The 13215-nt window shown below is 36.1% G+C and overlaps 1 protein-coding gene across 2 annotated transcripts in view; it reads left to right on the top strand.

The window, feature by feature from the left end:
- The window catches only part of PXYLP1 (2-phosphoxylose phosphatase 1), a 200378-nt gene that overhangs the window by 134404 nt on the left and 52759 nt on the right, over nucleotides 1–13215 (top strand). For both annotated transcript variants that reach the window (XM_053709975.1, XM_053709976.1), the window contains one exon: nucleotides 10296–10435. In XM_053709975.1, coding sequence (XP_053565950.1) covers nucleotides 10296–10435 — 140 coding nt within the window. The remainder of the gene's footprint in view (nucleotides 1–10295; nucleotides 10436–13215) is intronic.

Here is a 13215-nt window from a genome sequence, read left to right as displayed (position 1 = left end):
TCCTCAGGCGGAAGTAGTGTATGCATTAACACTTCATTGGAATTATCAATCTGCCTATATTTTTTCATCTCTGGTTCTTCTTTTTAGAGTAATTTTCTAAATCATCAGAGAGCAATCTTTGGTGTGGCTGGTGGCTCCAGCATGGCCACACAGGTTTTGGTATATGGTTCTTGTTCGGATGTCCAGTTGCCAATCTTGGTTACTTCCATTAAGGCCAGACCTTATATCTTAACATTCGTTTTTTTCATCAGGAATTCAAATTATTAATTTGATGGTATGAAAATTTAACGCTTAGTACTTAATCATAGAAGTTTCTCTGACTCAGTGATTAATACTATGTTGCAGGCTCGTAAATCTGTGTCTAGTAGGATTTATTATCGAGTTTTGAAGATTTACATCTCATGATGCTCTTCTTATGAATTCTCTTGGCATTCTTTTAGAATTCCTAGGTTTTTATAGTTTCTTCATAAGATTTTGTCTGCATGTTCCTTGAAAGGACAAATCTCTGCTTTTTCTGTGCTGTTTCGCAGTAAGAATTGCTAAATCTTTCTGATATTCATTGTTTTGTTCAGGCTTTGGTTCGTATCAAACCTGTCATTAAGCCAATTTCTCTTCCTTGGAGTCTTATTTTGGTTCTGAAGGCTTTACAGGCTCTTCTGTTTGAGCATATGCTTTCTTTGGACATTAATTACTTTCATGGAAAGTATTTTTCTTTTTAGACATCTCTTCAGCTAGAACAGTTTTTTAATTATCTGTTCTTTCTTGGGAATCTCCTTTTTCTGATTTTTCATCAGGATAAGGTGGTTTTTGCTGTCCTCATTTCAATTTTTACCTAAAGTTGTGAATTCTAATTAGTGGAGGAATTATTGTCCCTTCCTTGTGTCCTATTCCTAAGAATTCTTTGGTAAGATTCTTACATTTTTGGATGTGGTAAGAGTTTTGAAATATTATGTTGAAGCTACTCAGATTTCAGACAGACTTCTAGTCTATTTGTTATCTTTTCTGGTTTTAGGAAAGGTCAGAAGGCTTCTGCCTTTTCTTTGGCATCTTGGTTAAAGCTTTTGATTCATCATGCTTATTTGGAGTCGGGTTAATCCCCGCCTCTGAGGATTACGGCTCATTTTACTAGGTCAGTTTCTACTTCCTGGACTTTAAGAATGAAGCTTCTGTTGATCAGATTTGCAAAGCAATGGCTTGGTCTTCTTTGCATACTTTTACTAAATTCTACCATTTTGATGTTTTCTGTTCTTCAGAAGCAGTTTTGGTAGAATAGTACTTCAGGCAGCTGTTTCAGTTTGATTCTTCTGCTTATATTTCAGTTTTTTTTTTCATTATATAAAAATTGAAACTTTTTGATTTGGGTAGTGGATTAATTTTTTCAGCGGAATTGGCTGTCTTTATTTTATCCCTCCCTCTCTAGTGACTCTTGCGTGGAAGTTCCACATCTTGGGTAACTGCTATCCCATACGTCACTAGCTCATGGACTCTTGCTAATTACATGAAAGAAAACACAATTTATGTAAGAACTTACCTGATAAATTCATTTCTTTCATATTAGCAAGAGTCCATGAGGCCCACCCTTTTTGTGGTGGTTATGATTTTTTTGTATAAAGCACAATTATTCCAATTCCTTATTTTTGATGCTTTCGCTCCTTTCTTATCACCCCACTTCTTGGCTATTCGTTAAACTGAATTGTGGGTGGGGTGAGGGGTGTATTTATAGGCATTTTAAGGTTTGGGAAACTTTGCCCCTCCTGGTAGGAATGTATATCCCATACGTCACTAGCTCATGGACTCTTGCTAATATGAAAGAAATGAATTTATCAGGTAAGTTCTTACATAAATTATGTTTTTTGTAGTTTTTTGAGTAAGTAAGAGACGAATTCTGGAAATGTTGAGTAGGTGTGCACGGCAGGATTTGGTAAGTGCTTTACTATGTGGGTTGAATTTGAGTTCTGAGTCAAGTGTGACCCTAAGACAGCGGACCTGAGGTGAGGTGTTGAGAATAGAGTCTCCGACTGTCAGGTGTCAGATGTCTTAAAGAGGACGGAATAAGAAGCAGCTCAGTTTTGGACATTGAGTTAGAGGTAGTGTGAAGACATCCAAGAGGAAATTGCAGAGAGGCAGTTGGAAATCTGGGAGATATCAGTAGAGGAAAATATAGATTTGGGTATCATCCGCATATATAAGTGGTACTGGAAGCCAAAGGAGGCTAAAAGTTTTTCAGGGAAGGATGTATAGAGACAGAAAAGCCAGGGACCCAAGACAGAGTCTTGCGGTACTGCATTAAGCTTGTGTGCACACCAATTAAGACTCAGTTGTTGGATTTACTTTGTAAATAATTATATACCACTTTTTAATGGAATACATTTTTTTATTTCCTTGAGATGACCGTGGATATCAAAGAAGAGCTGTGAAGAATTGTATCATTATGATATTATTATAATACGTGTGTGCACAGTTTAATCTTAGTGTAGTCTAACCTGACAATACTGTAAAGATAGTAAACAACTCATTCAGTATCATCCAGCTGCAGATTATCTAGCATATTGTTATCCATTTAAATATAAACATCTATGAGTTTTATATCTGCTGCATATACTATATGTTACAGCCAACAAAACATCAGAAACCAGGCACTTTTATTAATAAACTTATAAAAGCATATCCCAGAAACAACTTTTTTTAAAAGTGTTACAAATCTACTACCACTAACATCAGCACAGAATTAGAATTACATATGTACCTACCCTATATTAAAGGGGCATGGAAATATGTTTTCTTTCATGGTTCTGCAACTTTATGGCCTGAATAAAATTTAAAAAATACATCTGCTTATTATTCTCAGGCTAATTGCTGCTCTGAATATATCATATATAACATGTATTTAGTTTCAGGAGCTAATTACTATATATAAAATATATCCCAATGTGCAATAAAGAAAAACAAATTATACAAGTAAGTAATGTCAGAGCTGCATACAGATGAATAAAGATTGGTTTAACGCTAAAATTACATTACATTTTTTTACATGATAAGTTATGTATTTGGCATCATGCAACAGCACCTAACTGGTAAAGTATAAAATTAAGTGTTAGTATATAGTGCATCGTTTTACAGTTATCTGCTGAAGCCAGTTATAGACGTAAGCTTTGAGAAATCTGCAGTGTGCTGTTACAGCTCTGAGAATTAGAAAATTCAGCTAAAAAAAAAAAGGAAAAATAAGTAATGAAAGCATAAACAAACTTGTTATACTCCTGCATAATATTTTATAGTAAAATCTAAAGGTGTTTACAATCCCTTTAATAAAATAAGGCTTTTCTGTTAAATGCAATATTAGAAGGACCTGATTCCTGATCCTGAATATGACAATACATTTAGATTTAAAGTGGAGCATATCCGTAACTTATTGCATTAGGTTTTAATGAAAATTCTGAGGAAAAGCCTGCTGAAAACAACAAAATCTCTTTGTATACAAAGTAAACCGGGTGCGCTATACTACACACAATACTTAGTATTAAAGAAAATACCCTGTATCTAATTCAGAATAATAATCGGTCACCAGGGCAGCTCCTCTTTTTAAGGTGCGGGAAAACCAACATGTTGATTGAAGAAATAGCTTCTTCTTTTTTTTCAATCAACAGCTATGAAATTGTGACACATGTAAATTATATTACTTCTCTGATTCACTTTTAGTTTAGCTTGGGATTTTCTTTACTTCTGCTTTTTTTCTTTTCTATTTATATTATATTTTCATTCAGATACAATGCCACTTTTAGGTTTTATATATATATCTGTTTAGGGGTTTCACAGACACTTTAGATGATGTCATTTCAGTCACATGTGCAAAACTTTAATCAATAAGAACTTATTTTTACTGCGATCATATTGTTTTCAGTTTGATTTTCTGTGTTCTCTCTATTGTGGTGCACATAGGGTTGCCACCTTTTGCCCAGGAAATTCCTGGACACTTTTTAAGTGGGCGTGGAGGGTGTGTGTCTCAGGGCGTGGTTTGGGGGCGTGGCTTGGGGCATGGCTTCTCGCGGCATCAAATTTATTAGGAAATCAATTTTTATATTATATATATATATATATATATATATATATAATATATATTATATATATATAATAAATATATATATAAATATATATATATATATTATATATATAATATATATAAATATATATATATATAATATATATATATATATATATATTTATATATTATATATTTATATATTATATATTTATATTATATATATATATATAACATAATATATACCGTGTATATGTATATATATATATATATATATATATATATATATATATATATATACATATATATATATATATATACACACACTAAGTTGAAACCCCAATACCAAGTAAAATAGTACTGTATTATATAGCCAGATTAACAAACATAACTGTTATGCCGTTAGGTTTATTCACAAACTATCAAAATTATTGGAGCAGTGTTTGGCGCATTACCTTGCTTCTAGGCCTCATGTCATGAACCTGACTGACCAGACTCGGGGTAACTGGTGGAGGTGGGGCCGGGGGACGCGCGCGATCACAATGTCCTGCCTCTCTCTCTCTGCTGCCTGCAGGATGTGACGACTCCCCCGCTCTGACCCACTTCCCCCCTCCCACTGGTGTCAAACTAACCAAATTTGTACTCTCCAGCTCTCTCTGCAGACTGCGCGGTTAGTAACCCCAGGCTAAGCGCTCCTCTGGCCATCTAATATTTTGTAAAGTTTGTGCTCAATGCGCCAGGGGAGCGCTTAGCCCGGGGCATTTGAGGCTAGTCCCGGGACACGGGACATAGAGCCTCAGACCGGGACTGTCCCGGTGAAACCGGGGCAGGTGGCAACCCTAGGTGCACAGTATAATAATTATACATAACAGTCAGATAATAAACACATTTAAGATGTTTATGTAAACAATAATCATTACCATGGGAACCAATGCCCATGATGATGTATATAAAGAGCACACTTTTGACTCTATTGTCATGCCTGATAAAACGGCTCGCCTTTGAGCAGAGAAACACGTTGCTTGTTTTATACAGATCAGCTGTACCCAAAAGTTTTTTAAAGTTTTTAATACTTTTATCAAGTTGCAGTGTACTGTTTGTGGAAAGTGGCTGCTGGATTTCTCCTGATTGCCTGTGGCTGGATATTGGAGACTCTCAAGTGTTAGGAGGAATTACCATAGGGTTTGCTGCCGGGAATGTCAGCCAGATGGTGGATGCTACATCCAGCCTATCTATTTGCACTATTTTTCTATATAGTGCCATCTCACTTGTGAGTCTACCTATTTGGGATTTTTTTTTGTTTCACAATTCACACAGTCTACACCATGAGGCACCCTTTTGGTTTTACCCTGCTGAAAACAAACCTGTTAATCAGTTAAATATTGTTTTCAAAGCTCACCCAAACATTCCACAAGTATTTTGGGTCCCTGAATTAGTCTCTGACTATATTGTCAAGGAATGGAAAAAGCCAGGCGTGCCTTTTGCTCCTTCCACCAGATTTAAGAAAAAGTACCCCATTCCAGAACAGAAGTGTGGGGAAACAATTCCTAAGGTTGATGGAGCTATTTCTACCCTTGCCAAATTTACAACTATCCATATGAAGGATAGCACTTAATTCAGAGATCGAATGGACCTCAAATTAGAGTCTTTCTTTAGAAAGCTCTTTCTTTAAACCTGTCTTTTACTTAGCCCAGCAGTCTCTATCACCTGTGTGGCTGCAGGAACACTGGTGTGATTCCTTAACCAAAATGGTGACAACTCTTCTACTCAGGTTTTGCAAAATTGCATTAAGGCTCTTAAAATGGCTCAAACCTTTATGTATGAAGCTGTGATTGACATTATCAAGATCAATGTCCAGGGGAAGATTCTATTCAGTTTGGACTTGGACTCTATTATTAAGACGGTTACTGGTGAGAAAGGAGATTTTTTTTTTACACCTCTTACATCAGGATCACAAATCTCTTAATTTAAAGGGACATGAAACCCAATTTATTTTTCTTTCATGATTTTGAAAGAGCATGCAATTTTAAACAACTTTCTAATTTACTTATATTTTCTAATTTGCTGCATTCGTTAGATATCCTTTGCTGAAAAGCATATCTAGATAGACTTTGTAGCTGCTGATTGGTGGCTGCACATAGATGCCTCACATGATTGGCTCACCCATGTGCATTGCTATTTCTTTAACAAAGGATATCTAAAGAATGAAGCAAATTAGATAATAGAAGTAAATTGCAATGTTGTTTAAAATTGTGTTCTCTATCTGAATCATTAAATACATTTTTTGGGTTTAGTGTCCCTTTAATGGCGGGGAGATTGAACGCCTAGTTTTGAGACATAGAGTATTCTCAGATTTGGTTATTCAACTCTGATATAGGCTGGAAAACCTGTGACTCAAAAGATTTACCACAAAATTTGGAAAGCATGTTCTTTCGGATCCCTTAATTCTTCAGCTCTTACAGAATGGCCTTGACAAGGGTTTGTCAGCTAGTTCCCTGAAAGGTCACATTTATGCTGTACTTTTTCATAGTAAGTGTTAGCCAATCTTTCCTTAGAATTTTCAGGGTCTTGACACAAAAATGGAGCAACTTCCTGATGTTCAGACTTTTTTCCAGGCATTAGTTTGAACTAGGCCAGTTGTAAAACCTATTTCTCCACCCTGGAATTTGAACCTAGTTCTTTCATTATTACAAGGTCCTCACTTTGAACCAATGCACTCCATTAACATCAAGCTGTTGTCTTGGAAAGTACTTTTATTGTTATCAATCTCCTCTTCTGCAAGAAGAGTTTCTGAATTGTCAGCATTATCTTGTGATTCTCCATTTTTAATTTTCCACAAGGCTGTACTTCGTACCATATATGATTTTCTTCCTAAAGTAGTTTCTACCAATAATACCCATCAAGAAATTGTTGTTCCATCTTTGTGTCCAGACTCTGCTAACTCTAAGGAAAGATTGGTGGACGTGGTCAGAGATTTGAATTTCTATCTCCAAGCTACAAAAGAATTGAGAAAAACTTCTAGTTTGTCCATTACTTTAAGGTAGCATTGGCTTCTTGGCTTAAACAAGTGATTCACAAGGCTTACATGATGGCAGGTAAGTTGCCTCCTAAACGTATCACAGCTCACTCTACAAGAGCAGTGGCAACATCGTAGGCCTTTAAGAATGATGCATCTTTGGGGCAGAGTTGCAAAGCTGCCACATGGTATTCTCTGTATTCTTTTTCCAGATGTTATCATTTTGATGTTTTTGCTTCTTCGCAAGCAGCTTTTGGCAGGAAAGTCCTTCAGGCCGCAGTGTCGGCTAAATAGGAATGTTCAAATAAACATTTTCCCACCCTTTCTGTTATATAGACCATCTGCTTAGGTATTAATCCCATATGTTATGGAGGACTGTGGACATCATAATTTTATGAAAGAAAACAAAATCTTTCCTTACCTGATAAATTATTTTCTTTCGGAATGATGATGGTCCACAGGCACCACCCTCTTCATGTTGGGCAACAGTTCTAATGACACTTCCATAGACCCTACTTTATCTTTCCTATGTATTTGTTTACTATTCTCTACACAACTATACGTGAAACATTTATTGACCTCCTCCTGGCCACGGGAAATATATCCCATATGTTATGGAGGACTGTGGACCATCATCATTCTGAAAGAAAATAATTTATCTGGTAAGCATAAATTTTGTTTTTGCACATTAGTGTACGAACTCCCAGAATTTTTTTTCTTTCTATTTAACCCTATTTTTATGCTTGTTCTAAACATTTCTTAAGTAATATACAAAAAGATAGCTGCAATTTTTAGCAAAGTGGCTAAAATGTGTGCGTACTTTATTCCTGATTGTAGTCACACTTGAAAGTGTTTTGAAAGGTAATAAAACACACACTCTCATATAACACACACCCTCTCATAAAACACACACTCACACCACACACACCTCATACAACACACACCACACACATTCTCCTACAACACATACACACATCACACACACTCTCCTACTACACACACACAAGTTAACATGGTGTTTCACCCAGTAATGGGTCCCGACCCATGTTTTGAAGAACCCTGGTCTAGAGGATTATACTGCTATGGGATTGTACATACCACTTTCCTCCTGTGTCCTGTTGACAAGCATGGCTACTCTACATATAAGCAGCTTAGTTCCTTCCTTCTTAGTGTCCCTCACAGCAGAAGCATGCAGGCAGTGGAAGGGGAGGTACACCCAGTGCAACCACAACCTCCTGCAGTAGTAGCCCAGAAGGGGGAGTCTGAAACATCTGCTTGCTGTGGAGGATATATTACAAGATTGATATTAAAACTCAATGTTTGTATATAATTAAAGGGCTGGTGGTCATTGGAGGTAGTAACGGTCACTATCTAGCAGTGACATGGTCCTCTTTGCTTTAATTGTTTTTGTAGGCTGCAGGACCATTAATTTAAAAAAAATAGCACAATTTATTTATTTTTACCCTGACAGCGTGCCCCTTATCAGTGTGCCCACCACACAGCCTGGCCTTAATCAGTCTCCAAACACTTCTAAGGTCTCACATTGCCAAACACACTTGCACAATGGAATTAAAAAGGAAGAAAATGCAAATTACACTTAATTTATGTTTCCAATCTGTTTACATGCTACAGCTGGAAACATATGACATGTGTACACATTAGAATCTGGTCTACTTTGTTTTCTGGATCTCCATGGCTTGTCTGGCAGAATAAAATGATCATTTCAACATTGCCAAACACACCTGCACAATGGTAGTCTCTTAATTTGTGAGCAACAGATATAGAAGTAAGCACTACTAGGGGGCATGAAACGCGTCAGACAGCTTGTATGCTCCATGCATGTGTGTGCTTTTTAAAGTGATACAATAAAGTATTTTTGTTTTATCTAACCCTCTGATGTGCAGCCTATTCTTCTCTCTAAGCAGATGTAGAAGCCCCTTCACTGATCGTTGAAAAGCAGCAGTATGAGATTCACTTTGTGATTTTGTTAAGCATTATTGGTCTTATTTCTGAACCTAAGAAGAAGCAACCATTTTATGCAGTATTCTTAGGTTGCTGAGTGATATATAGAGATCGCCTTGATGTTATTACGTTTTTATCCCATGACAGAAAACTCCAGTGTACTATTTGTTGGTTGTAAGTTAAACAATATATATAGAGAGAGTGAAACCCTTTTTTGTCATGCTGAGTTTCTGGCAATCAACATTTACAATTTAGTTTTCTCACATGGGGCTGGATAATGTAAAGCACTATGCGCTTGTGAGATCCTCAAAAGGCAGTTTTTTTACCTTAAGAACAGTGTGTCTCACAAAGGGGTGTTTTCTGCTTTGAATTATGTAAAGTTGATATATTAATTACACTAGAGCTCACAAAAGTAGAAATTTTAAAAATCGTATAAAACAAATAAATGAAATATTTAAATAAAAATATGGAGTAAAACATATTGTTTTATTGAATTAAAAATTGTAATACAAATGTTCTGCAAAAATCATATTTTATAAAACAATTAAAATACATATTGAAATTCTGCAGGTCAAAAAAATATTTAAGGCACACAGTAAAAAAAAAATCACAATACAACTTCACTGCAAAAGCAAAAAACACTGTTAAATTCATATTTATAATGCAATGTCAAAGTGTATTGTTTTCCTTATAGTAAAATCAGTTTCCCCGCCTCTGCTAGTGGGCTGAACAGGGGCGTCCAATGGGCATAGCTGAATTTTTTCCTTCAGGTCTTGTGTGTTCTGCTACAGCTCTCTGTGTTTTTTCTTGCAAACTGAGATTGTGTCAAAGTATGCAAAGCACTTTTTACCCTAATAGAAAACACATGCATATGAATAGAGGTTGTAAGCAGAGTCATCTGATTTATATTGGCTGTAATATTTAATTTTTAAAGTTACACCCCCCTCCCTGCTCTACTCAGGGTAGTTTCACTTTCCAGTGAGCTCTATTACTTTCTATGGGAGACATCTTTCAACTCATTGGGACAGATCCTTTTTTTAGATAATTCACTGAGGGTAGCCCCTGCAAGTGTCAACACGGTTTTTCACGTCTGGCCCAGTGAAGTTTTGATCATCGGCCCTTGGAGATTGCTATCATGGACCAGGAAATTAAGTTACATCTAATACATTTTTACCAGTTATTTTTTCTTCTAAATTTTGTTTCCACATGTCAGCTAACATATTTACTAGTAGTCTCATTTAATTTTATGTGATAATGCATCTGTTTCTTTTTTTATAAAAGGAAGCCTTCTCATCCTCATTTGGCTAGTTTTATTAGCCACATGTCAAAAGGCTCAGAAGCACGAATGGATGGGACGTTGATTAGCCTTCCTCGTTTCCCCAGCCATTCTCTGTGTGAGATGGGAGAACTAACTCAAACAGGTATGTATGCTTCTCCATTTTACTTTATTGATGTACTAGAAAAAACAAGTTTTTTGATTCTCTGATCTAATAGCAGTGATACAATTTAATGCAATAGAAAGTGAGTACAATTCTGAGTTGAACACATTACAAAAAATACTGCTTTGTGCTAATTAAGCAAGAGTATGAATATAACAAACTAGATCCTTCCCCTTAAAGCCAGTGGCTTCTGAATTGCTGATGTATGTTATTGAATAAACTAATTTAGTATACATTTATTGGCTCACTGGTTATTAGCTGAAAATTCAGTGGCTCAATATATAACGCAAATTCTAAAAAGTAATCGCTTAATATGTGAATATAAATCGATCTATCTCTTTAGGAAGTGACTGATTCTCTCATATTCAGGACTGCTGTGTCAGTTTTGTGCTTGGGTTGCAAAAGGCAGAGCCTTTCTTGACACAGCCCCAAATTTTAAAGTACAACCTTCTATGTTTTAACTTTCATTTGGTTCTAAATTAAACACCCATAGAAGCACATACAGACGCAACATATGCACATGCACCAGACACCCATAGACATCTACATGCGCACAAACACACAGGCACCCATAGACATCCATATGCACCAGCACACACAGGCACTTATAGATGTCAACATGCAATACTTTTACTCTAGGATTTGACTTTGACACAGGTTCAGCAAAGCAGAAAACAGTGCACTATCACCCCCTGGGCTTTACCTATTTCTTTGTAATATAGATACCAGCTCAACAATCTTTTTATTTATTTTTTACAGAGTATTATGTGTAAAGAAAGCCACAAATAAAAAAACAAAGTACCTAACTAAAGCTAATACTTTCTAAATGGGAAGTTTAAACAATACAAGTATGAAGAAATATAAAATTTGGTTTATGAACAGAGGACCCAATGAAAGCAACTTTTTGGCCTCCCATAAATAGAATTTTTTAAAGAAAGAAGCAATAAGATAAATTCTCACAATATCTAGACCCTCCCAGCACAGACAATTTCAATTTTTATATATTGTTTTAGAAATTTACAGTACAGTCATTTCTTCCTTAAACATCAGCAGTGATTGATTATTTCCATACTTTTTATATACAAAGCAGTGCTGTTTTCATTATTTTAGCAAATGTAGTCCTGTTTAACCCTTTTATGTTAGGTGCATACAGAATTCTGACTCCTTTACTGAATTTGACTGAATTCCTTATACTACTTTATTTTCAAGTCAATGTACTTTAGAAATATCACCACATACTACATAACATGCTGTTAATTAGCCTCTTTCTGTTCCCCAAAAATCTAGACGTGCCGTTTAACCCTTTCTGCTTAGGCTCTTAAAATTAAAACCCATTCCTCAAAGCCACTGCTGGATATAAGTGTCGATGTTGTACTTATGTCCCATTTAATTAACTTCAGCCTTGTGTACCAGCCATATAATCACTATTTCTCTTACATGGTGTATCCAGTCCATGGATTCATCCTTACTTGTGGGATATTCTCATTCCCTACAGGAAGTGGCAAAGAGAGCACACAGCAGAGCTGTCCATATAGCTCCCCCTCAGGCTCCGCCCCTCCAGTCATTCTCTTTGCCGCTCTAACAAGTAGCATCTCCACGGGAGGGTAAAGTGAATGTGGTGTTAGATTTGTAGTTTTTATTTCTTCAATCAAAAGTTTGTTATTTCTTCTGTTAAGTGTGATCAGTCCACGGGTCATCATTACTTCTGGGATATTACTCCTCCCCAACAGGAAGTGCAAGAGGATTCACCCAGCAGAGCTGCATATAGCTCCTCCCCTCTACGTCACTCCCAGTCATTCTCTTGCACCCAACGACTAGATAGGATGTGTGAGAGGACTATGGTGATTATACTTAGTTTTATATCTTCAATCAAAAGTTTGTTATTTTAAAATAGCACCGGAGTGTGTTATTATCTCTCTGGCAGAGTTTGAAGAAGAATCTACCAGAGTTTTTGTTATGATTTTAGCCGGAGTAGTTAAGATCATATTGCTGTTTCTCGGCCATCTGAGGAGAGGTAAACTTCAGATCAGGGGACAGCGGGCAGATGAATCTGCATAGAGGTATGTAGCAGTTTTTATTTTCTGACAATGGAATTGATGAGAAAATCCTGCCATACCGATATAATGTCATGTATGTATACTTTACACTTCAGTATTCTGGGGAATGGTACTTCACTAGAATTACACTGTAAGAAATACATAAAGCTGTTTAATAACTAGAGATTATGTTTAACGTTTTTGCTGGAATGTAAAATCGTTTTCATTTGCTGAGGTACTGAGTGAATAAATGTTTGGGCACTATTTTTCCACTTGGCAGTTGCTTAATCTGTTTTCTGACAGTTTCTGTTCTCCCTCACTGCTGTGTGTGAGGGGGAGGGGCCGTTTTTTGGCGCTTTTACTATGCATCAAATATTTCAGTCAGCAACTCATTGTATTCCCTGCATGATCCGGTTCATCTCTACAGAGCTCAGGGGTCTTCAAAACTTATTTTGAGGGAGGTAATTTCTCTCAGCAGAGCTGTGAGAATTATAGTTTGACTGAGATAAAAAACGTTTATTCTGTAATTTGTTTCCTGCTTTCAGAATTTGTTATCTTTGCTAATGGGATTAAACCTTTGCTAAAGTTGTGTTGTTTACAAGGATTGAGGCTATAACTGTTTCAATTTATTAATTTTCAACTGTCATAGATCTTCTGTGCTTCTTAAAGGCACAGTACGTTTTAATATTATTCTAATTGAATTGTATTTCCAAGTTGCAAGTTTAT

This window comes from Bombina bombina, chromosome 4, assembly GCF_027579735.1.
Source record: "Bombina bombina isolate aBomBom1 chromosome 4, aBomBom1.pri, whole genome shotgun sequence".
Taxonomy (NCBI): domain Eukaryota; kingdom Metazoa; phylum Chordata; class Amphibia; order Anura; family Bombinatoridae; genus Bombina; species Bombina bombina.
Note: the sequence above shows the minus strand (reverse complement) of the source record. Positions and strands in the feature narration are given on the sequence as shown.